Here is a 26,832-nt window from a genome sequence, read left to right on the forward strand (position 1 = left end):
GGGCCATTGAGTTGAAGATGTTAATTACATCACGGCCATGCTGGCCTTTTGCCGTGTTACCTACATTCTTCTATTTTCAATTGGTGGACTTTTTAAGGTTCAAATAATTTAGAAACAACCTTCTGTTAAACATTTTTAAATACATATTCTTTCTTAATTTCTTCTTAATTACAGAGTAAAGAAATTGCATTCCAACTTCATGAGGATTTAATGAAGGTTCTTAATGAGCTTTATACGGTAAGCACATACTCTTTCTTCTATTGCAGGTATCCTTGTTCAGAACCCTGGTTTGTAGAAGCACTGCTCATGTTAGACCTGATTCCAAACCAGAGTGTTGATGCTCGCTTCTTTGGTTGAAATGTGGAACCAAATAGATAGATGCACATTGCTGTATTTCTTTACACCCATCCCAATTTGGGGAGACTTGTTTTCAAAAATATAGGTGTCCCAAGAAGACACATTTTTAACTGGTTGGATCATTATGTTAACTGTGCATATATTAAATTCCAGACTATTTTGTTTTAAATTGTTGTCATTCCTAGATTAACTATTTCTGGGACTTGAGCAATTTAGAATTGCTTTATTCTGGTACTTTAATTTATTTTTCTTCCCATTTCAGTTCAATTAATTGTTTGGCTAGTGACTTAAAATGTAATGCATTACTTTTTTTTTTGTATCTATTTTTCCCTCTTGGCAACAATTTGCTTCTTTGAACTTAAATTTTATTTAGGGTACAGTATGTAATCATAAGAAATTAGATGCTTAAAAACTATGTTGAAAAATAAAACAAAAAAAAATCTAAAACCAATTAAGGTTTCAAAGTTGCAGTTTAGCCATATGCCCATGTGAATTTTTTAACACTTGATCATATCATTAAATACAAGGTTTTTTGGAGGAGTTTTTATTTTTTAAAAGAGAATAACAATGAGAAGTGGGCAATATTAATTTGTCCTGACTATAGATATTTAGGGGAAACCGTGGTGGCATAGTAGTTAAGTGCTATGGCTATTAACCAAAGGGCTGGCAGTTTGAATCCACCAGGCGCTCCTTGGAAACTCTATGGGGCAGTTTTACTCTGTCCTATAGGGTCACTGTGAGTCGGAATCAACTCGACGGCACTGGGTTTGGTTTTGGTTTTGGTTTATAGATATTTAAGAGCCCTGGTAGCATGGTCATTAAGAACTTGGCTGGTAACCAAAAGGTCGGCAGTCAGATCCGCCAGCTGCTCCTTGGAAACCCTATGGGGCAGTTCCACTCTGTTCTGTTGGGTTGCTATGAGTCAGAATCGACTCGACTGCAACAGGTTTGATTTTTTTTTTTTTAATGGATGTTTACATTTTTATTGCACAAGATTACTTAGAATTTTTCTTTTCATGCAAATTAAACCTGAAACTTTTGAAAATATATTACTTGCTTTATAAATTGTTCCTAAAAGGCCATATGTATCAATTGCAATTTTGTGAATTAAATCATTTTTAATGCTTCATGGGCACTTGTTAATTAAGGAATCCATAATATTAAACTTTTATAAAAGGAATGGTAGTTTTATAAAATGAACTTTTCATTTTTTTTGTATGTGTGTGATAATTCTGTATTTTTATATAGCGTGTTTGCTGTACCTGTGCTTATAAATTGAATGATAGTTTCTATGAGTTTGTTAGGAGCCCTCATGGCACAACAGTTAAGTGCTCAGGTGCTAACGGAAAAGTTGGAAATTCAAAACCACCCAACAGCTCTGTGGGAGAAAGACCTGATAATCTGCTCCCATAAATATTACAGCCTAGGAAACCCTGTGGAGCAGTTCTACTCTGTCACATGGGGTTGCTATAAGTCGAAAATCAACTTGACAGCACTTAACAAGTTCCTCCACCAGAAACATTTACCTTTATGTAGGTTGAGGGTGCAAAAGCCTTATTTGATAGGGTCACACCCATATACAACATACCCAATAAAGTTGATTTTTTTAGATGATCAAGCCCAATTGTTGACCCATGCTTTGTGTGATTTGTTAATATCTGATAACCTAAGGTATAAATAATTTTTAGGTGCCCTGGGTATAAAATGTAAAAGGTTAAATGACCGTCATGCCTCTGAGACTACCAAGAAAAATAAGTAGAAAGTCTGTGTCATCTTTCATTAAACGTGTATGTGTGCGCGCGCGTGCACGCTCTGGTGAAAATTTACAGTTCACGTTAGTTTCTTATTCAAAAATTTACGCACAGGTTGTTTTGTGACATCCATTGCAATCCCTGCAAGGTGACGGTACTTTCCTTCTTTCCACCTCAGGTTCCCTGTGTCCACTTATCCAGTTTTCCTGTCTCTTCCTGCTTTGAGGCAGGAGTTGCCCATTTCGTCTCATATATTCGATTGAACTAAGAAGCATGTTCCTCACGTGTGTTATTTGTTTTGTAGGCCTTTCTAGTCTTTGAAAAGTAGACTTCGGGAGCGGCTTCAGTTCTGAGTTAGCAGGGTGTCATTGAACTGTTTTAAAATGAAGACTTCGTGGTACTTCCCTTGTGGTTGCCTTTGCTGGAACATTGTTTTACCTAGAAATACAAATCAATCCCTAATACTTTTGAAAATAAGTTTATTGGCTGTCATAGCTTCGTAGACAAGAGCCTGGTGATGGTGGCCTGATACTAGTAATACTAGTCAAAGCAACTGTGGCAGATGAAAAAGTCAGTAGGATGTTGTGAAAATTTTATCAGTGAGGAATGTGTGTAGTGGAATTTCCCCTAGATTCAGCCTGCCAGTTGAATTTAGACCTTTAGTAGACTCTGCACAGCTGAATCAAGTATGCAGACACCTCCTCCAAACTCTTATCAAAATCAGTCTGAAAGCCTCAAGGAACCAGGGTCTAGGCAAAGCCTCTAGAGGTTGAACGACCCTGTCGTAGTCCTTTAATCTCTCTGAATCAACTGAGGAATAAAGGAATAATAGAGGCAGGCAATGAGGTTTTAATTAGGTAATCTGTATATTGCTTTGAGCTCCTGGGAAAATTTTTTATTTTAATCAGAGAGCATGCACAGCCAGGGCCAGAGGTCATATTCCTTGGGGAGATGCCTTCGTATTACACACAGTCTTTTTACTCTAAAAAGAGATGATGTTTGGTCTCTCTTGCACTTTAAATTCAGACAGAAATTCTATCATATTTCATATGGAATCTATTATACATACTGTGCACCTGTACTGAATTGGTAGTTTCTATGCATTTGTTAAGAGCCCTGGTGGCACAACAGTTAAGCACTCAATTGCTCACCGAAAGGTTGGCAGTTCAAACCTGCTCAGTAGGTTTGCAAAAGAAGGACTGGAGATGAGGATTATTTGAACCGTGAGCCAGGGTTTGGAAGAGTGTGGCTTAGGTTCCATATACAACCATTGACTGGTATTTTGGTCTTGAACAAATAACCTACTGAGTTACACTATGCATCGAATGTCATACGGCTAAGTATGTGATAATGATCCCTAAGGCAACACTTTAACCGCTGTGCCACCAGGGCTCCTATGAGATATGTAGCCTCATAGAATTGAGGGTGCGATTTAATTGCCTTTTCAGACAAATATTCACCCCTCCCTTCCTCTCAGCACCTGAGGCTCCTTGAGAGTTGAAGGTAAACATCTTGAGAAACGTATTAACTTTTTTCTCGCCGTGGAGTTTAAACTAAATTATAGCCTGCCGCAGGGGTGGACTTCCCTTTTCCAAAAATATTTCTCCCACAGGTCTGTTGGTTATTCCAAACGTTATATTGTGAGGCTTTGTCTTAAATATAATAACAAATGTCCAGGAAGGAGAACATAAAGATTCCTAATGATCACTTTGTACCTTAGAGCGAATCGAGTTTTATCAGTTCCTTTGAAAACAGGTTGTGTGAAGAAGGCAAGAAACCCTGGACTTCTGGACCGGGGAGAGAGGGTGGTGGTGGTAGAGCGGCTTCTGCAAGAGGAGGAAAGGCCGTGAAGACATGCGCTTCTTTTCCCACATTTTCGCCTTGATGTGGCCTTTATTTGCAGAAACAGAGCCACAAAACAATTTTCAGCCTCCATCTGGATTCTTAGACCACCACAAGGATCAGCTTGAAGCAGGATTACATTTGACATTTGGCCTTGAGTAATAGTGGCACCCAAAATAATGACATAAACAAAATAGAAGTTTATTTTCTCTCTCATATAAAAAAAGTCCAGAGGTGGGCATTCTTAAGCTGGTATGGAGGTGATATATATCTGTCTGGGAATTAGGTTCTTCCTAATTCACTATTCAGAGAAATCTAAGTGTAGTCTTTGTCTTTGTAGTTCAGTATAGTTGTTAAAACTCCAACTATTACATCCACATTCCCGGCAGCTGAATGTAGAATGGGAAGAGAGCAGGCCCTCCGTCTCTTAAGGAGACTTAATGAAAGTCTCCTATAGTACTTTTACATCTCATCGGTCAGAACTTAGACCATGATCCTACCAGGCGGCAGGGAGGTCTGGGAATTATAGTCTTTTAGCTGGCCAGCTCGTTATCAACCAGATCAAAATTGTGGGCTCTGTTGATTTGAGAGAGAAAGGGAGACATTTGTAGGTAACTAGCTGTGCGTGCCTGAGTGGCTCACATTTATCACATGCTTGCTGTGTATGTGCCAGTTACTGTGTTAAACACATTAACTTGCGTTATTTCACGTCATTTTTACAACATCATCTCTATGAGGTGGCTACTCTCATTATCCCCATTTTACAGATGAGAAAAGCTGTAAGGCTCAGGGAGCTAAGGCGTTTGCCTCAGGTTGCACAGTAAGCAGTGGAGTGGAGTCTCAAATCCAGGTGTGGCTCCAGAGCCTGTGCCCTTTATAGCTCCTTGGCTATATTGTCATACTTTTAGGGAACCATTTTCTAAGGTCTCTAAATGTTAATGCCTTCCCCAAGCACAAAAAATTTAAACAATTTATCACCTGTTTATTTGTATTTTTTAGGATCAATACTAACGTCGCTTTAACAAAAACACAAGTGAAAAATTGACAGTGTGGCCCCCTGGCAACCTGTATTTCTTAGAAAGGTTTGTTTAAATAAATGATCCAGCAGATGGAACTCATTGAGCTAAAAGTAAAAGGGTGAGCCAAGATCCTCAAACTCCGTTTCTCAATCTAATCTGCTCAAGGATAGAATAAGTAGTTTTGGGAGTTAAGAAACCAAGGAAGGGTCCTCTAATGAAACAAAAATAATTGGATTGGCCATCAGCAAACTTGTATCTGAAGAGCAGCTCGTTCATTGCTAGTTCTAGTTGTAAGACACTGGGAAATCCCTTAGCCCCACTCCCACCCCTGGGCACCTGGCAAGGCATCACAGCATAATGGGGAAGGGTCAGTGCTTAAGGCACAGCCTCCCTCACCACTTTCTGGCTGTGTGTAACTCTGTGCCTTGGTTTCATTATCTGTAAAATGGAGATAATAATAATACTAAACTCTTAAAGAGTTGTTATAGAAACTAAATGTCATAAAGACTAATTCATTTATTCAACAAACATTTTTTGAATGCTCACTGTACCAAAACAAAAAACCAAGCCCATTGTCATCGAGTTGATTCCAACTAGTGTCAACCCCATGTGTTACAGAGTAGAACTGCTGCATAGGGTTCTTTTGGCTGTAATCTTTACAGAAGATTTTGCCAAGTCTGTCGCTATGAGTCGGAATCGACTCGATGGCCCTGGGTTTGGTTTTGGTTTTTGGTTCTTCCATTGAGCCTTTAGGTGGGTTTGAACCACCTATCTTTAGGTTAGCAGCCAATTGTAAACCTACTGTACCAGGCACTGTTAAAATACCTCCTCTCACGGCATGTATAGTCTTAGCGAGGGGAGACAGACAATATACAGATAAATATGTGATATAGCTGGTGTAAGCGCTAAGAAGAAAAATAAATTTGATTTAATACAGATAAAGCATTTAGAACAGTGGCTGGCATATAATAAGTGCTTAATAAATTTTTTTTTTTTTATAATAAATGTCAGTAGCTAATGTCATCATTATGGCCATAGCCCTCTTCATCATCACTGGAGTGGGGATGATAACAGCTTCTTGTCTGTTTCAGAGTCAATGATGTGAAATTAAAGTTTTTTTTTTACTTATAGATAGGGTTCTCCCCCACATACACCATGGAGATATGTTATTACCTTTGTATAAAAATAATAAAAAATTTAAAAAAAGGAGAAGCTAACTTCCCCTAAGAAAACTAAATCAATAACAAATGTTAATAAGGCTGTAATTGGGGAAGTGGAGGAGCCCTGGTGGTTAAAGCACTCGGCTGCTAACCCAAAGGTCAGCAGTTCAACCCCCCTTAGCCACTCCGTGGAGAAGGATGTGGCAGTCTGCTTCTGTAGAGATTTTACAGTCTTGGAAGCCCTAGGAGGCTATTCTGCTCTGTCCTGCAAGGTCCCTGTGAGTCTGAATTGACTCGGGAGCAGTGAGTAATTGGAGAAGTGGGGATGATAAGGAACAAAAACAGAGAAAAATGGTGACACTAAAGGTTAGGGAGCGTTCAACACCAAATTTGCCACCATCAGTCTGGCAAGGGGCTAATCATGAACCAGTGTTTTAAGGTGTTAAGCCTGCCTCCTAATGCCAAAATTCCAAACGCATTTATGCTGTATTTTAGTAGGAAAGCAATTATTTATCCTCTATTAAGGAACCGTGGTGGTACAATGGCTAAGTACTCAACCGCGAACGGAAGGGTTGGCAGTTTGAACCCACCGGCTGCTTCTCAGGAGAAAAAAAGCCTTGCAACAAGTTCATGTCAAGATTCCAGCCCAGAAAACCCTATGCGGCATTTCTACCCTGTCCTATAGGATTGCTATGAGTAGGAATCGAGTTGGTGGCACACAAAAACAATATTCCTTTATTTTGCTTAGGCTCCATATTCAACATTTTACAAAACAAGGACACATGCTCTTTGTCCTCAGTAAACTAATTCTTATAGAGATTATTAGCACAGATGTCATGATAAATGCACATGAAATTGATTGTTAATTATGTCTAATTGATTATCACACTCTCGATACATTAGTGGCACATATGGTTGCCCAGAGTCGAGAGGTAAAGTATCCTCAAATTCTATTAAATCAAGAGGCAAAGAACTGAGAAAATGAAGGCTTTTTGAACTCTTACTATGATGCAAGCACTGTGTTAGATGCTTTCACATTAATTATCCCATTCATTTCTCTCAGCAGCTCCATGAGGCAGGGATTCGGAATCCCACTTTTACAAATGGGGAACTGGGTCTCAGAATAATTAGCTGAAGATCACGGAGACAGTAAATGATCCGAAATTTATACCCAGTCCTGTCGCTGAGACTCATCCTTTCCCCACTGAACAGCTGCCTTAGGGGGAAGAATGTGTGGAGGCAATGGGGAGAGGAAGGATGGAACCTAATTTTAAAGAATAGTTAAAGTGCTTAAGTAAAACTCTCATGCCTCTTACGCTTGTGAAAGCTTGATTTCACTTTCTCGACTAGTTGATATGGGGTACAACAAAACGGGCAAGTTACCCAAATGGCTTTGTACATTCAGCTTTATTGTTAGGATATCTTAAGGTGCCTCTTTAGAATTTAATAACCTTTCATTTAGTTTTAGTGTTTTATGTGTCAACACTACTGTTTAGCTATGCGCTCATACAGAGTGATTACTGCTAAGTATCGGTGGTTTCCGTTCACCTTTGTCTTCTTCCTTCTGAGCTCTTACCTCTGATTTGCCTAAGAAATGTAAATGGAGAATGGAGGCCCTACTGGTACAAGCCTAGAGGCTGCTGAGCACCTTATTACAAGTTACCGGGAAAACAGTGTTGCTGAATATACACAGGTATCTACCCTGTGCCACCGTCGTCTCCACACAACTTGGCCCTTATGTAACTTTGACACACTTCTCTCTTTAAAATGTTGAAATAAGAGGAGCTAATTATTTTAATTATTTTTTAGAGAGAATAAGAGGGAAGAAACTGTTTATTATTTCAAACCCTTCCTTGAAAAGTCAGCCTTTCAGGACTGCTGAGGAAAGCTTTCTTGGTGGGACTGTGTGAGCCTCCCACAAACCAGGAAGTAATGCATTCTTCAGTAAAGAAGAAACATGCCCAAGGCAAGGTTGAAAAGTCATTCCAAAAGAGCCTGAGGTACTTGCCGGCTCATATCAGAAGATTTTTCTCTGAGCCTCAAAGAGGTTTTTTATTTTTTTTTTTGTATTTATTTTAGCTTAGGGGCATTTAAAGTATTTGAAATACCTATTTCTGTAGTGAAAATGAAATTTCATTCCTTCAAGATGGACTACCGTGGGGTCAGGGTCTCGGAACAAAATCCTGAACAGAGGAATATGGCGTAAAGGATAGAAATTGAAAACCACATTCTCTGTGATGCCACCTGGAAAACGTTTTTAAAAGCAATCTATTTCAAGATTGTTGGGCTGACAAAGTATTTCCATATCTGCTTCCCTGGCTTTGATTGCTAGACACTTGGATGGAAAGTGTTGGGATCATATGACTCCCTGCCAACAACTTCTGAATTCTAACCTTGGCTTTGACACAGACTGACTTTAGAGACTCACTTAGCTAATTTAACCTGGCTTCATTTCCCTGCCAAAATTATTAGTAGTAAAACGATTTCCATTGCAAAGATCTCTGAGGACAACTGCTTGATAAGAACTTCGTGTGTAGATGTCTTAGGACACCTTGCTAATTAATGATGCCAACTGCTCCCTAGTGCCTACTTGAAGTTTTCATTTTCTGTCTGAGATCTGAGAATTAGTTTTGATTGGTGCATGTGAATCACAGATAGGACTATTTTTAAAGAAGTGAGCAATATGAGCCAAGAAAAGAGAGAGAAATAACGTCTTCGAAATGAAAATAGAAAGTATAGTTTAGTTTAAAAACAAAAGAACTTAAAGATGTTTTGTATCAAGATTTCTTTTCTGTAAAGTATTTTATCCAAGCTTTTGCATTCAGAAATACAGTAGTATGCTTTTTAAATGAATACGATGAGACATCTTAATCAGAATTTTTTTTAATGGGGTAAAGTGCTTAGCTTTGTTTACTATTATTCATCAAACTCATATGTATTTGTGTGTGTGTGTATGAAAAACCAAACCCATTGCCTTCGAGTTGATTCTGACTCGTATAAAACGCACCCAGTGCTGTCAAATCGATTCTGATGCATATAGCACTTGCCAAATCATGGAATAAATTATGGGCATTTTTCTTGGATTTATTGTCTCAAAATGATGGGCATTTTCCTTGAATTTATTGGAAATATTGTTCAGAAGAAATGCAAAAACTAATGAGGGAAATCTAAATCAGTCTTATCAAGTCATCCAATTCAACATGTCTTATCTTAGTTCTAAATTTAATCCTATCATAGGATAATAGAATTTTAGATATGACGAAATTAACTCCTTATTTCAGAGGAATATCACTGACACCCAGAGAGATTAAGTGATTAGGAGCTTCAGGTGAGACACAGTGTCACGTCATCTTTATGCCATGCACTGTTGTAAGCCCTTTACAAAACTACCCTATGGAAGTAGGTGGAGTCCCCAGCTGCTGCCAACGATTTATGCATTCGGCTGCTAAGCAAAAGATTAGACGTTCAAGTCCATCAAGAGATGGCTTGTAAGAAAGTCCTGGCAGTCTACTTCTGAAAAATTAACCATTGAAAACCCTATGGAGCACAGTTTTACTCTGACACACATTGGGTCATCATGAGTCGGAATTGACTGGATGGCAAGTCGGTTTGTTGTTCCTTTTATGAGGTAGGTGAGATACAAAGAGATTAAGTACCTTGCCCAAGGTTTCACAGCTGGAAGTCTCAATTCTGGCAGAATAGACACTCTTACCCCTCTTTTTTATTGGTGATTATAATCGACTCAATGGCAGTTTATAATATATAATCACCAATAAAATATATATAATCACCAATAAAATAAATAAATAAATATATAAAACGGCAACGGGTTTGGTTTTTTGGCTTTATAACATAAAATAGACCATTATATACCAAAAGGATATATTCAGGCAGAAGGCTTTGGAGATCCAACAGGAGAGGTACAACATTGAGTTTGAGAAGAAATATAGAGAGGAAACAGATCTGAAAATGTACTTTGAAAGATAGGGTTTCAGTACCATATTTTAATGCAAATAACCCGCGCCTCCTACATTTGTTTGACAACCCCTTCCTCCCTGCCCCAAGGCATTTTCCTAAGTGCTGCTATACCATTTTTTCTTTTTTTTTAAACATGCTGCTGTAATAGGAGAGATGAAGGAGAGAAGGGGAGGCATTCAAGGCAAAAGGAGCTGCCAAGGCATGTAGAGTTCAGAAAAGCACAAGGCATGTTCAGAGAATTCCCCTCTGGAGTCATATCTTAGGAAAAAGAAAATATGGAGTTAAAAGATTTCAGGAGAAATACTAAGATGAGAATGTAAAGAACACAGGCAGCAAAAAATGATTAGCCATCTTAACAAAAGCAGTTTAAAAACTTAAAAACCTTTCCTGCACACATTAACAAAGGCCTCTGTCTGTTTTTGTTTTGTTTTTTTAATAAATGGAGTAAGAACTATTGTATTGGAGGCATAAGAGGGTTTATGTCAAGTTCCAAACAATTTTTCACTGAAAGAAAAGGCATCTCCATTAGCCTTTCCATTTTAATTGATGCTGCGATTCTAAGCATTGTTTGAGCTTTTCTGATCTCAAGATCCCAAGGGTCTTAAATATTTTTGTACTAAAATATTGTTTGCATATTTTATACACTAAATCTTATAACTTAGGTGTCTAATGCCATATATATAATGATGAAAATGTGAAACATTTCCCTGAGTAGAATAAAATATTTAAAGTTGCAGATGACTTTGAAACTCTAGTAAATTCAGTGGCCTCTCATTATGCGTGTGCTTTCCCCCTCCATGTGGCCAACTCCTTGGAACCAAAGACTCTGTAGTTTAGCTTCTGTTGCCAGTGTGCTCAGCTTGGCCCTGGTTAATACATATTCGAAGTATGAACACTTGAGATTTTTTTTTTTTTTTCCTCCAGCAAAATTAAACTTGTATTGCTCAGTGCCTCTGAAGACTTTCTATGAAAACCTCTTTTGAAACTAGGACTTTCTGAACGACCTTCTCTATCACTGACTCTCCCTGTTGACTTTGTTGGGCAAGGATTAAGTCTTTTTGCAGCTCAGTTTTTTTATCCAGAAAAGAGAGACCTATTGCTCCCCAGCCTCCCAGGTGCATGAGAATAAACAAGTTAACTTTGGCTGGGCTAGGGTGTTTGTCAGCTTAAAAGGCATGATGTTTCATTAATTGGGATATTTTTATGAATTTTAATAGCATTTATTAAGTGTTCACTGTGTGCCAGTTCCTACTGTGAGTGCTTTACGGATATTCACTTTATCTTCACAATAACCTTATAACTGCTGTCCTTATTGTCAGTTTAGAAGTGAGGAAACTGAGGAACATGGTGTCTTAGTTATCCAGTGCTGCTATGACAGAAATACCACAAGTGGATGGCTTTAACAAAAGGAAATTTATTTTCTCACAGTCTAGGAGGCTAGAAGTCCAAATTCTGAGCGTCAGCTGCAGGGGAAAGGCTTTCTCTCTCTGTTGGCTCTTGAGGAAAGTCCTTATCATCAGTCTTCCCCTGGACTAGGAATTTCTCTGTGCAGGAACCCAGGTCCAAAGGACGTGCTCTGCTCCCAGTGCTGCTTTCCTGGTGGTATGAGGCCTCTACTCTCTGCTTCCTTCCCTTTCCTTTTATCTCTTATAAGGTAAAAGGTGGTGCAGGCCACACTCCAAGGAAACTCCCTTTACGTTGGATCAGGGATGTGACCTTAGTGAGGGTGTTACCCACCCTAATCCTCCTTAACATAAAATTATAATCACAAAATGAAGGACAACCACACAATACTGGGAATCATGGCCTCACCAAGTTGAGGCACATTTTGGGGGGGTACAGTTCAATCCATGACACATGGTAAGGGGAAAACCAGGATTTAAATCCCAGCAGTCTGATTCCTGAGATTAATAACTAGAGGAGATCAGAAGTGGAATGGGCAATCTTTTAAGACAGTAGTTCCTCTTCGTTGGAAGGAGGCTTCTTCACTTTGGAGTATGTGAAGAGGGCTTGTTACTCGTAAGATTCTAGAATCTATGGAATACCACTCTTCAGCCTTTGTCGTAAATCTTAAAATGTATTCCCTGTCTCTAGGACTGTTAAATGGAAATTAATAAAAGCATTATTGCCTCCACTCTAATTTTGTTATAGGACCATCTCTATTGCATCCAGTAATAAAAACTGAGTGACTGTGGAGCGGGGGTCAGTTTTCAACAAATAGATAACCAACCAGTTGCCATTGAGTTGATGCTGATTCATGGCAACCCCGTGTGTGTCAGAGTAGAACTGTGCTCCATAGGGTTTTCAATGACTGATTTTTTGGAAGTAGATCACTAGGGTTTTTTTTCTGAAATACCTCTGAGTATATATACTTAAACCACCAACCTTTCGGTTAGTAGCCGAGCATGTTAACCATTTTCACCACCCAGCAACAAATATATAAGTCCTAGAGATACATAGATGAGTAAGACACATTCCTGTCATCAAGGAGCTAGTTTGGGGAGATAATTCCATATATAGAATTTGGTGCTAGGCTAGATAGAGGTCTCCTCCGCTACGTGCATACACAGAGCCATCTTGGGGGCTTCCTGAATTTAGTAATAAAGGAAGAGTGGGAATGGCATTCCAAAAGGAAGAGACCCTGTGAGGAAAAGTACAGATGCCTGAAACCACATTGTGTGTACAGGGAAGTCCCATGCCCTTTGATACTGCCAGAGTGTCAATAAATCGTTGAAGTAAAAATAAAGGGAGTATTGACCTGGGCTTTCTTAAAACACCCTGCCCTTACCATTCTCTCTTTACCCCACTACAAGTGAAGTATTTGAAAGACAGGTTAGGAAAGTATCTTTCCTGCAGAATTAGAACTTCCTGGATAAAATGACATTTATTTTATGTTAGAAATCGCTGACAATTGTGAAGTGGGTAGCTATTCTACTGTTATACTAAGTTGTTAATTTATCTTACGAACTAATATGCTGCCACAGATCAATAAAGAATAAAATATAATTGGATTTCTAATAATAGACCATTAATGAAGGACAAGGCCTAGCATAAGTAAGGTACATAGTAAGGAGCTCAGGAAATTTTTGCTGAATATGAATATTTGTGAAGAGTTAGACGTAAACAAAACCAATAAATAACCTCTATCTATGACTCTAAGACTTACATTAGAAGCTGCCTCTAAGAACTGCTGGAAATAGAGTTAGCACAGATTAAGATTAATAAATACAACTCTTGTTACAAATAGAAACATTTTCTTTTTATTCAGGCATAAAGCAATTTATCCTCTTTAGGATAAATTAGCCATTTTTCATTAAATATTTTTATTAAAGCAGCAAAATCTTGTGAAACTAATTATAATTTATATTACCACTTAAGAATTATTGTTAAATTTAGCATTTTGAAAAGATGACTAATGCTGTGCTTTTAACATAAACGTAACAGTCACAAATAAAAGAATATAACCTCTGTGTAAGTGGGTCAGCCTTGCACCCACCAAATAGTTACTGGGTTTTTCCTTCTTAATGAGCACTTGATGATTGACCAATAATCAGTTTGGGAGCTAATTAAAATCACTAGAGTGATAGATATCCCTATATAAGATTAATCAGTTGGACAGTGTGCTAGACAGTACAGGGGCATATTTTCTGTGCAGTAAAGCACATGAGTTATGGCCTTAGAGCCCATGGAGAATTCTAGGAGGAATCTCATATCCCTGGCATAGCATGGTATACTGCCTGCTGTCTCAAGTCAACAGAAACAGAAGGATATAATTAGTATAATTTGTTGTTAAGATTTATCTGCCATCTACCCTGAAAATGAACAAAATCAACCTCTTTAGCCACTGAGGAGTATGTTTTATACAGTTCCCAAAATCATAAACTATTATGGCATTCACTTGTTGCAAGATTAACATCAGGAATCATGGACTCATAGAATTTTAGAGCAGGAAACAGCCTGAGAGATCACATGGCTTACCCACCTCCTTTGTAGGTGAGAAAGCTGTGGGGCAGTAGAGGTGAATGAAGCATTGTTCCAAGGTCACAGCCAGTGCGTGACAGATTGAGTGCTCAACCAGTTGCCATTGTATCTATTCTGACTCATGGTGACCCCATGTGTGTTAGAGTAGAACTGTGCTCCATAGAATCTTCAGTGGCTGATTTTTCAGAAGTAGATCGCCAGACCTTTCTTTTGAAGTGCCTGTGGGTGGACTTGACTGTCCAGCCTTGTTGTTAGCAGCCAAAGGCATTAACCACTTGTACCACCCAGGGACTCCAGACTGAGGGCTCACACCCTCTGATATCCAGGATGTGGATGTTCCTTTTAGGAAATGACCATGGCTCCCGAAGATGGAGAAGAAAACAGTAAATCTCCAATAGAACACAAAAATATAAATGGTCTTATGGATTCTGTTTTCATAGACTACTGCTGAATGCCATCTTGCATTATTTCCTCCGAGCTTTCCCCTTAAACTTCATCAGGTATTCTCCTTTAAGGACATACCAAGATTCTTTTGTAAAGAAGTCTTCTGCATCCAGAAGTTACATGATTGGCTCTTCCTTCTGTGATCATGCCTTTCCTTTGTGAACTGTCTTTCATTCTACACTTTTGAAAGTGTTGGTGGTAGACAGTTTGATTGCCCTCCTAATTTGGTTCAGCAGGGACACCTCCTGTTATCATCCCTAATAGATGAGACTGATGCTAAGGTCAAAAAGGCTGAGGTTACAAGGCTATTCTGCAGCAAAACTAGCAAAAATCCAGTTTTATTGTTTCAAAGGTCTACGCTGTTTCCATTAAAAATGCTCCTCTGTATAATTACTCAACAGGATCTTCAGCATTACAATGAACAGAATATAATTATATTTGTGATTTTTATTAGCCTTATTTACTCTCTTCGCATATGTATTTTCTGTTTTTCCTTTTGTTTTGTTTTTCTCTGCATCTCTGTTGCCCTGTCATTTGGTTAGTTGACAGTCCCTACCCAGCAGGGTTCACAATCCCAGACAATGCCCTTTGTTCAAAGCAATTGTTTGGATTATCAATGTAACTGATGACAAATTCAGCCTGTTATGCTGATTTCATTTCAGTGGGGCCTCAGTGTATCACAAGTTTTCTGTGATATACTAGTTATAAAGTCAACATTTCATGCTATTTAATGGCTCCTCTTGGTCTGTTTGCTCATTCCCAAGTGCTTTGCTAAAATTTTTGACATATATAAGTAGAAATATTATTTTTCTCTCCCTTTTACTTCTGTTAGGAATGATAATCTTTCTAATCGTAGAAAAATCATGACCTGTTATTAAAGTGAATTATTTTATGATAATTTAAAAAACATTTTTATTATGCAATATGGACCCATCTTTCCTCCTGTTGAGACCCAAGCTAATTGTTATGCACTTAATATATGCCGGGGCCCTGGTGGCGCAGTGGTTAAGAGCTTGGCTGCTAACCAAAAGGTCAACAATTCAAATCCACCAGCCAATCATTAGAAACCCTGTGAGGCAGTTCTACTTTGTCCTGTAGGGTCACTATGAGTCAGAATTAACTTGATGGCAATGGGTTTGGTCTTTTTTTGTTGTTGTTAATGTATGCCAACCTCTTTCTTCACTGCTTTTTATATGTGTTGATGCATTTAATCCTCCCAACTCTTCTATGCAATGGGTAATATCGTTATTCTGATTTTTCAGTGAGGAAATTGAGGCATAGAAAGGTTAAGTTACTTGCCAAGATCACACAGCTGGTAAGCACAGAGGCAAGATTTGAACCCAGGCAGTCTATAAGTCTGTGTTCTTAACCATCAGTCTACTACTTCGCAAAGTGAGTTCTTCCATAAATGTCATTTTGCAAATATAATTAAGTTATGTAAACCCTGCTTTTCTTGACTTATGAAGAGCCAGGGAGAGGAGGTGGTTTGCAGAAGTTCATCATTGTGACAGCCCTAATAACCACTCATTATCTCACCGATCAGGACTTCTTTCAGCCCTGATGCCATGAATAAAAATAAAAGAATACCATGAAGTGTCACTTACAGACCTTAAGTGGGGGCTGGGAGAGTGGGGTTGGGAACTGAAGATGAAGATGTAGAGGAATATGCAGTCAACTCCCAGGCATTCCTCACTGGTATATTGGTTTTAAAGAGATTTTGCATAGCCCAGGTTTCAACAGGAAAGATCTCCATCTGGTCTGCTTTTATTGTGCCGTAGTTCTCTCATAGGTATCGGCCCAGTAGCATTCATGTGGAAGGTTGCTTTCTCCTGCCTTATATTCTTTATGTAAACAAAATACATCCCCACCTTTTTCTCCCTAAGTTGGCCCCCAGACTTAAATATAAGCTAATTAAAAAGAAGCCTAGGAAGCCTTCTACACCTGACATTCAGCCTACCTTGCAGCCCACTGAAGTTCACAACTGCCCTACCTTCACGTATCTCTACCCCCAATTTATTTTACAATAAGAGTGGGCTTGCTTTTGTGTCTTCCCCACTATTTAGAGTATGTACCTTTCATTTCTCGTCCCAAAGCCTAGCACAGTACCTGGCATAATACTGTTTGGTTGATGAATAAATGAAAATCAATATATATTGCCCTCTTCAGCCTAGGCTAATGTCCACCTAATTTTACAGTAACTGCCAACATACATTGAAGAGTACTGATTATGGATGCACTCTTGCAGATAAGCTAGAAGCCTTCTAAAAGTATGGATCCAGGTAGTGTGGTATATGAAGATGTAGACGAATATGCAGTCACCTCCCAGGCATTCCTCACTGGTATATTGGTTTTAAAGAGATTTTGCATAGCCCAGGTTTCAACAAGAAAGGTCTCCATCTGGTCTGCTTTTATTGTTCTGTAGTTCTCCCAGCTGTTTTACCTTTGAGAGACAGTGACCTGCACCTCTCTGTGTACAGCCTAGGTGTGAAGCCGGATAGTCTGGCCTCAGAGCCTGTCAAGAATGAGAATTACCCACACTGCTATGTGCTTTACATGCATCCTATAATTTAATCCCCCCACTCATCGGTCAGTTTGTTGTCATGTGGTGGCTTGCATGTTGCTACAATGCTAGAAGCTAAGCCATTGGTATTTCAGATACCAGCAGGGTCACCCATGGTAGACCAGGTTTCAGCAGAGCTTCCAGGCTAAGACAGACTAAGAAGAAAAACTTCCAAAAATTAGCCATTGTAAACCCTATGGATCACAACAGAATATTGTCTGATATAGTCCTGAAAGATGAGCCCCTTCTGTTGGAAGATACTACATAATAGCCACGACAATGGACTCACCCATACCAATGATCATGAAGATGGCGTGGGACCCGGCAGTGTTTTATTCTGCTGTACATGGGGTCACCATGAGTTGGAGCAAACTCAACAGCAGCTAACACCACCATTTAATCCCTATGTTAACCTTAGAAGAACTGAGGATCAAAGAAGTTAACAAACTTGCCCAGTTAGTAAGCGATACCACTGGAACACAAATCCAACTCTGCCTGGCTCCAGAGGCTGTATTTTTCATCAGGACTGGCTCAGTATATTAAAGAGCAAGAAGGCTGGGGATTGCAGGTGCAGAGCTCCTGGCACTCAGTGTTCTTAAAGTTTGTTCCTACTCATTGCGTCTGAATGGAATAAGCCTCCAGGGACAATGGCTTGGCCAAGCAGAGGCCATAACGTGGAGGGAGGGATTGAGGCTGCAGGCCTTTGGATGAGGCTGGCTCCTTGCACCCTTCAGCGTAGGGTGGCCTGCTGCCCTCTGGGACCTGATAGCTCTTGGGAAACGAGGAGTGGGCTTGTAAGACTGTGTCCTACCCAATGGTTTCCTAGCCTGGTGCTTACATAAACTCATTTACAATTAGAGCCCTCTTATCTATTGATTGTAGAAAATAGATCTTTATCTTAGGTTTTTAACAATTAAGGAAATCTGAAGTATGCAGTTTGTCAGAAGCAGCAGGCCGTATAATTAGGAAATATTGTCGCTAACATACTGCTTTTCATTCTTCCCCCACCGCCACGTTTTTGTTTTGTTTAAAGGTGCCATGGATTCCAACACTAGCTATATTTTACAAATAATTTAGAACTATTTGTCCTTCTGTTATTTCAGTCCCAGGTACTTACTGCGGTGGTATTTAGAATGCTCAGGGAAGGGAGAAGCAGAACAATGCCAAGCATGTAAACCCATGGCGGTCGAGCTGATTCCAACTCATAGTGACCCTATAGGAAAGAGTAGAACTGCCCCATATGGTTTCCAAGTTGCGGCTGGTGGACGCAAACTGCTGGCCTTCTGGTTAGCAGCCGTTCCTCTTAACCACTGTGCCACCAGGGCTCCAAGCACATAACCAAACCAAAAAAAGACCCATTGCCGTCAAGTCGATTCCAACCCATAGCAACCCTATAGGTCAGAATTGAACTGGCCCATAGAGTTTCCAAGGAGTGCCTTGTAGATTTAAACTGCCTACCTTTTGGTTAGCAGCCAAAGCACTTAACCGCTACACCACCAGGGTTTTCTCCAACCACATAGTAGGTGTTTAATAAATATATGTTAAATGAATAAATGAGTGAACAAGCTAACTATAAAATGGGTTTCTGTCCTTCATTTGTTTCTCATCAAATGCGTCTTTAACTCCTACTGGGAATAAGGCAGTATTAAGGGTCAGAAGGTACATTAGACACAGTTGGTGCCCTAGATGAATTTACAGGACAGTCCACAATGCAGGACAGTACACAGATATCTATAACACATGGCAGAAGGTCTGAAGTACTATAAATACGTAAATCTTGGTGGTCAGAAGAACAAGATCACTCTGGCTGGGGAACCAGGGAACACTTGGAATGGTAGGTAAGATTTAAATGCACCTGGGAGGATGGGCCAAATATTAGTAGAAGGAGGTGCTGGGGAGAACATTCCAGGCCATGGGACTGGCTTGGGAGAAGGCCACAGAGGCTAGACAGTGTAAATTCCAAGGAGGGAGCAGTAAGTGATTGAGTAGTACACATAGGCTGCTTGGAAAGGTAAATTGGGATAAGATTGTGAGGGCCTTCAACTCCATGATGGTGGGAGTCATGTCAAATATAAAAAAAAGGGTCCAAGAGTAAGAACAGAGAAAAAGCCCTGTAACTATGAATTCTCTTTCTTACTTTTCATTCCCTCTTCCATGCTAAATGAGGTCACATCATACCCAAGCCATTCCTCATATTTTCACCAGATTATTACTAAGATACTGCTTTGACCATGCTGTCTATACCAAAATGAATTCATAAACCTCTATAGAATTAATTCTAAACTTACTAATTGGGACATCAAACCTCCCCTGATATGGCTCATGCTAACCAAATGGTCTGCAGTTCAAGTCCGCCAAGCGCTCCTAGGAAATTCAGTCTTACTCTTCAGCTCAGTTACCCAACTGTCTACTTTTTAAGCACTTCCCTCCCTCCCTTCTTTTGCTGTTTTGGTCTACTTTTGTCCATCACACCTGTGTACTTTATCCTCCCTCTACACCTTTCCTGATGTCACACTTCCGGCCCAAATGCTGTCTGTGTCCATCGGAATCTTTAGTATGATTTTTGTGTGGTAAAATATATATAACACAGTATTTGCCATTTTAACTATTTTTAAGTACACAATTCAGTGGCACTAACCATTCCCATTCACTGTGTTGTGCAACCATCACCACTATCTGTTTCCAGAAGCTTTTTCATCACCCTAAACAGAAACACTGTATCCATTAAGTAGTAAGTCCCCATTCCCTCTGTCCTCCTACCTGCCTCTGGTAACCTCTAATCTACTTTCTGTCTCTATGAATCTGTCCAAGGTTTTTAGTCTGCAAAGGTTAAGCTCTTAGAAGATGGGAACCAAGTCTTTAACCTCTCTGTGCCTGTTTTCTCATTATATAATGGGAATAATAAAGAATTCTTATGAGGATTAAATAAATTACTATTTATAGAATGTTTAGGACAGTGTCTAGCACATAAGTATTATACAATGTTTGTTGTATACATGTATATAATTACATATATTAAAGGTACGCATACATACATATGTGTGAGAATATATCTGTGTGTATATCTGTGTGTACACGTGTGTGTGTAATATACACATATATAGAGTAAGCATTCTGTAAAGTTAAACACACAGGGGCATACAAATTGCCATCAACAAAAACCTTGTAAGGTGAACAATGATGTTAAATAACTTCCCCTGTCTAGTAACTGGTAGTTCCACTCCTAGAATCTACATTTTCCAATTTCTGAGTCAAAACTCAAAACGTAGAAACTATAGTTTTAATCCCCCTGATCTTCTCTAACATATATGTAGTGCTTAGATACATTTTTTTTTTTAGATACATAATGATTTCTTTATACTAAGTATTGAGATTTATTACAGGTATTAAATTATTTTGATATGAAGTTCAAGGGTAGTGTCACAAACACCAAATGGGTCTGTCAGAAAGAAGAAAGAAAGAAGAAGAAAAAAAAAGCTGTGCAATAATTATTATATAGGATCTCACAATCGTCTGTAAACAGAAATCCATGCATGTGGTCACTTTCTACTTGACTATATTTTTTCTACAGTTAAGAAAAGATGGAGCAGGAAAGATAAACTGAGTGAGTTGAATGGAGAATTATGCATGAAGTTTTGGCAGAAAAATTCAAGTAGGAAAATGTGCTATTAGAGTACATTTAAATGGATATATGTCTATCGTAAAGCCCTGGCGCCACCAGCTGCTCCTTGGAAACCCTATGGGGAAGTTCTACTCTGTCATATAAACCAAAAAACCCAGTGCCGACGAGTCGATCCCAACTCATAGTGACCCTATAGAACAGGGAAGAACTGCCCCATAGAGCTTCCAAGGAGCGCCTGGCAGATTTGAACTCCCGACCCTTTGGTTAGCAGCCATAGCAGGGTTTCCAGGTCACTGCCGTAGCAGGGTTTCTGGGTCACTATTAGTCGTAAACAACTCACCAGACGGAGATGGTTTTTTTTTTTTTTTCCCTATGCCTGTCATGTTATTTGGTATGCAAAGACTTAGTTTGCATTAGACTGATGGAAAAGCTATTATTTTCAGTATGTATTCAAAATGCACCTTTTTAAAAAATAAAAGCTTTCTTTTACTTCTCTGAAAAAAGGAGAACTGTCTGTTATTTTAAATACGAAACACATTTAACTTCTGTCAACAGCTTACATTTTAAATAATGCAGTTTGTACTTGCATTCATTATGTGCAATTACAGTGCTCAAAAAGCTTTTAGTGTTTTTCTCCCCAACTTTTAAAATTCATTCATTCCAACTGTTAGCATTTTAGAGAATAGTGGAAACCCTAGGTCAAATTGGAAAACTGAACAAAGAAATTTCTGTTCAGGAAATTACCATTGAACTGAGTAGAGAATCCTCAGCTATTGTGCTAAACCACATTATGATGAGATAATATTTATACCCTTTTCTTGCTAGCATTGGGTCAGACTCAAATGTTTTCCTTTCAACCCCGACTAGTTAATAAGAAACGCCACGCTGGCTGCCAGCTCCGTGTGCTTTTTCTTATACTAAGGCTTATTAGTTTGTGCAAATTATCTGCTTACACCAGTCCTTCGTATACAACTAAAGCAAGAGTCAGGAGTTCAGGTCTATTCTTTGTTATGTATATAAAAGACCTATTTCTCAGATAACTAGTGCCCTCTGAGGTGCCTTTTCATCTAAATGTTGTAATGAGAGTCACGTGTTTTCCTTTCTTCCTCCCTGTCTGAGCAAGAATACAGACAGCTAAGCAACTACTTGTGTGTGTGTGTTTGGGTTTTTACAGCCCTCTCATTTTAAGATATAACTGGAACCAGGACCCAAATGGTATGTGGGTTTGCTTCAGGCAGGGAATATAAACAGAGCCGAGCCTTAGAAATGCAAGGTGTGTAGTAGGTTCATTGACCTCGCTGTTTGCCCAGCTGCAGGGTTGACTCCCTTCTCACTTCCCATCTGCTAAGTTGCTTCCTAATGCTATTTTATTTTTCTTTCAAACTGGGGCAGCCAACCGAACTTCCCACAGATAGGTTTGGTAATTACTAACAACAGACAACTTTCCAATTATACACAGCCCAGAAAAAGCTGCTGCTACTTTATATTTCAGTCCTTATTTTGTTCCTGTTCAGTAATGCCTTTGACATTGCTAGCTTACGTTTTTAAGGAAAGACATGGGAAGCTTTTATGGAAATAAAAGCCTCTTGTTAACCCCATGTTGTACTCTTCAAAATAATTCATTACTTCAAAGCACATAATCTCAACTTCTTTAACAACCTCACCTGAGTTATAAAATTGGCCGTGAATAACTTATGGTTATTTGCAAATGGAATAAAATCTACCCTCTGTGAATAGGAATTTACTATAATTGATCAGACCGTGCCACCACTGATCACTTGGATGCAAAGTTCTGGTTTGTTCTTTGATACATCAGTTGCATTGGAGTTGTTACACCTGATGTGTGTTGTTTCTATGAAGAAGTTTAATTGTGTCCAAAATAAACAGGTTTCAGAATTTGCCCAGATGTCTAGATCTGCATATAAAGACAGATTAAAATTATATTGGAAAACTAATTTTCAGGTAAAATCTCTGAAAATTGGTTACTCTTACTCATCGGTATCTAAGAAATACATTCTTTTATTAATTACTTCAAAAAGTATTTTTGAAGCACTAATATTAACTAAAGAAACCCTGGTGGCGTAGTAGTTAAGAGCTACATTGGCTAACCAAAATGCTGGCAGTTCGAATCCACGAGCTGCTCCTTGGAAACTCTGGGACAGTTCTACTCTGTCCTATAGGGCTGCTATGAGTCAGAATCGACTCGACAGCAATGAGTTTTTTTTTAATATTAGCTAAAGCTTTGAAAAGTAACTACAAAGATCACTATGCTTTTCAAATTCACAGACTGTTAAATTAGCAGTATGGTGCAAAACCTCAAAAATGTGCATATTTTCTAACCCTGCAATTCCTTTCTGGAAATTTATCATAGGAAATGTGACACAAATTGTACACAAACATTTTTATAACAATAATATAACTGAAATTATATAAAACCAAACCCAGTGCCGTCAGGTCAATTCCCAACTCATAGTGACCCTATAGGACAGAGTAGAACTGCCCCATAGGGTTTCCAGGGAGCACTTGGTGGGTTTGAACTGTCAACCTTTTGGTTAGCAGCTGAGCTTTTAAGCACTGTGCCACCAGGACTCTGAAATTATATAAAGATCGTATAAATGATATAGCTGAAATTACATATACGAAGCAAAAATCCATTGCTGTGGAGTTAATTCTGACTCATAGTGACACTATGGGGTTTCCAAGGAAGTGCCTGTTGTATTCAACCTGCTGACCTTTTGGTTAGCAGCCATAGCACGTAACCAATATGCCACCAGGGTTTCTGAAATTACATATAGCAAGCATAAAAGGGGTACATTAAAACTTCTGGTATATGTATTCCTAAATTTGTTGAAGAATAAATTCTGTATGTCCTTTATAAGAAAAGAAGTAAAATAGAAGGTGTCATGAATTGAATTATGTTCCCCAAAAATGCCTGTCAACTTGGCTAGGCTATGATTACAATATTGTGTGATTGTCCACCATTTTGTCATCTGATGTGATTTTCCTGTGTGTTGTAAATCCTACCTCTATGATGTCGGTGAGGTGGGATTAGCGGCAGTCATGTTAATGAAGTAGGACTCAATCTACAATATTAGGTTGTGTTTTAAGTCAATCTCTTCTGAGATATAAAAGAGAGAAGCAAGCAGAGAGACATGGGAACCTCATACCACCAAGAGCCAGGAGAATAGCTCATCCTTTGGACCCAGGATCCCTGTGTTGAGAAGCTCCTGGACCAGGGAAGATTGATGCAAGGACTTTCCCCCAGAGCCAACATAGAGAAAAAGTCTTCCCCTGGAACTGGCACCCTTAATTCAGACTTCTACCCTTCTAGAGTGTGAAAGAATAAATTTCTGTTTGTTAAAGCCATCTGCTTAACAGTATTTCTGTTATAGCAGCACTAGATAACTAAAAAAACTGAAGGATATACATCAATGATTTTTAGCACAGCTTTATTTATAAAGCAAAATGTTAAAATATCCTAAAATGTTCAACGATAGGGAATTAGTTGAGTAATTTATGACACCAAAAACAAAAACCAAAACCATTGCCGTCGAGTCAATTCCAACTGATAGTGACTCTATAGGACAGAGTAGAACTGTCTCATAGGGTTTCCAGGGAGAGGCTGGTGAATTCTAACTGCTGACCTTTTGGTTAGCAGCTGAGCTCTTAACCAATTTGCCACCAGGGCTCCAAACAGTCATATAATAAAATAATTAGAAGCCCTTAAAATTACGTTTTAGAAGACTATTTAGTGATATGGGAAAATATTATGATATTTTAAGTGAAAAAAATATTAAAAATTATAAAGTATGATCCCAATTTTATGAAAGGAGAAATGATGTAAATACTTTTAAATGAAGAAGTATGCGTGTACGTGTGTGTTCATATTCATTCGTAGGATAAAAGACTGAAGGGCTGCACACCAAAATCTTACTGGTTGTTATGCCTGGAAGATTTTTATTTTCTTCATTTTCTTTCTCTGTGTTATTTATTTTCTGCACTGAACATAAAGCATTCCTTTGTACTCAGAAAAACAAGTTTTTTTTTTTTAATTAAAATTATGTGTGAACCTTAATATCTGCATTTTGTATTTTGACAAGTAGATGTATATGAAATAAAATCCTTTTAGTAAGGACTGTTTTAATTTGGATTTTTTTGTAATCCCAAGGTTAAACTAAAGTTTATCCACGAATAAATGGTTTATGCTTCAAATTAATAACACAGTGGAGATTTTAGAGAAACACTTTCAAGCTTAAGAGAACTCTTCAAGTACATTGAAAGCTTGTGTAAGACTTTGTAAATCATTTTTTCATCAAAACCTATCCCCTAAGTGCCTCTTCCTTGCAGGTGAATTTGCATATTTCTATTTGTTTTACGTAGAATAGTTCATAATTCATCTATTTTACTAACAATCTGGCTTTCCCCTGCCAGTTAGAAGGTGATATTTTTACCATATACATCATATAGTGTTTCCCGTTCACTCTCTTAAGTGACAGGGAGACATCTTTTAACAATTTGGGTAACTTTTTCCACAGGTGATGAAAACATACCATATGTATCACGCAGAGAGCATCAGTGCAGAAAGCAAGCTGAAAGAGGCCGAGAAACAAGAAGAAAAGCAAATTGGACGATCTGGTGACCCAGTCTTTCATATTAGACTGGAAGAGAGACACCAGCGGCGAAGCTCTGTAAAGAAAATTGAAAAAATGAAAGAAAAGGTAGGTAAAAACATGTCGCAGAGCCATTCTGAGTTGATATCCTTTCCTCATTTGAGGTGACAATACCAAGAACACTGATGCAATAGCTGATAAACACACATTGTAAATTATTGTGAAATGGCATGTGTTTCCTCCCAAGGGTATGAAAAATGTTTAAGAAACCTAAAAATCATGTAATAACAGCTGGACATCATTTAGTGTTGACTGCCAAGTATACAATGTAGAGAACTGGAATATTAACAAAGAGATTTCATTGCAAATGGGCCTGAAGCCCAAATACATTGTTGTTGTTCCCCATAACTGGGTAATTTTGGTTTTATTATTTAAATTAGACTCAGAATGCACTTTTCACTAAGGACGTCGAGGACCATTTGTATATGTGGAATAAATTGTTTAGATTAGTAAAAACTCGTGTATGGTTCTCTGTTTTGTTTAAAAATGACTTTGTTTTCTTTCCCAATGCCTGAAACGTCTTCTTTTCCAGAGACAAGCAAAGTATTCTGAAAATAAGCTAAAGTCAATTAAAGCACGGAATGAATATCTCCTAACCCTTGAAGCAACCAATGCCTCGGTTTTCAAGTATTATATTCATGATCTTTCAGATTTAATTGATGTAAGTACTCTGAAATTTTGTATTTTCCATATTAAGATAGAATTAGCAATATTAGAATATTTTATTGATTCTAAAACACCATCATTTATTAAAACATTGTTTTATGCACTACTCAAAGACAATGATGCCACCAATTAAACTGTACATGATAACTAAGATACTATCAATTGTAGGATGCATGTGAAAAAAAAAAAATGTGCATCCTAAAATCGATGAAAAATGAATTGTTAGGTTCTGTGAAGTTGTGAGTTACCTGGTAAACTCAGCTGGGAAAGGGACTTAATCATCACATTATGGAGTGGGAGAACCCTACCTGTACTATTGACTCAAAGTCTATTTATCAGATACCTGCTATTGGGAAATACTTACACTATAAGAAGACATAATACAAGCCTTAAAAAAAAAAAAAAAAAAAAATTGCTGTCAAGTCAATTCCAACTCATAGTGACTCTATAGGACAGCGTAGAACTGCCGCCTAGGGTTTCCAAGGAGTGTCTGATGGATTTGAACTGCCAGCCTTTTGGTTAGCAGCCAAATGCTTAACCACTATACCACCAGGGCCCCATATAAGCCTTACTCTCATGGAATTTCAAGTGGCAAAGACAGACATTAAGCAAATGATTACACAAATGTTTGTTACAGTTGTGATAAACACTGTGAAGGAAACAAAGTACAAATAAACCACTTTTATAGATTTGTCTAACTCTATACTTTTCTCGTATAGGATATGATATATAAAAGCACTTATTGGGCTCATTTAGAACTCAGCAAGTAAATATCCACTATT

At 38.4% G+C, this 26,832-nt stretch overlaps 1 protein-coding gene across 2 annotated transcripts in view; it reads left to right on the forward strand.

Annotated features, from left to right (window-relative positions):
- The window catches only part of SRGAP1 (SLIT-ROBO Rho GTPase activating protein 1), a 336,426-nt gene that overhangs the window by 201,866 nt on the left and 107,728 nt on the right, over positions 1 to 26,832 (forward strand). For both annotated transcript variants that reach the window (XM_049883765.1, XM_049883766.1), the window contains exons 4-6: positions 175 to 237; positions 25,250 to 25,432; positions 25,917 to 26,045. In XM_049883765.1, the coding sequence (XP_049739722.1) occupies positions 175 to 237; positions 25,250 to 25,432; positions 25,917 to 26,045 (375 nt within the window). The remainder of the gene's footprint in view (positions 1 to 174; positions 238 to 25,249; positions 25,433 to 25,916; positions 26,046 to 26,832) is intronic.

This window comes from Elephas maximus, chromosome 4, assembly GCF_024166365.1.
Source record: "Elephas maximus indicus isolate mEleMax1 chromosome 4, mEleMax1 primary haplotype, whole genome shotgun sequence".
NCBI classification, from domain to species: domain Eukaryota; kingdom Metazoa; phylum Chordata; class Mammalia; order Proboscidea; family Elephantidae; genus Elephas; species Elephas maximus.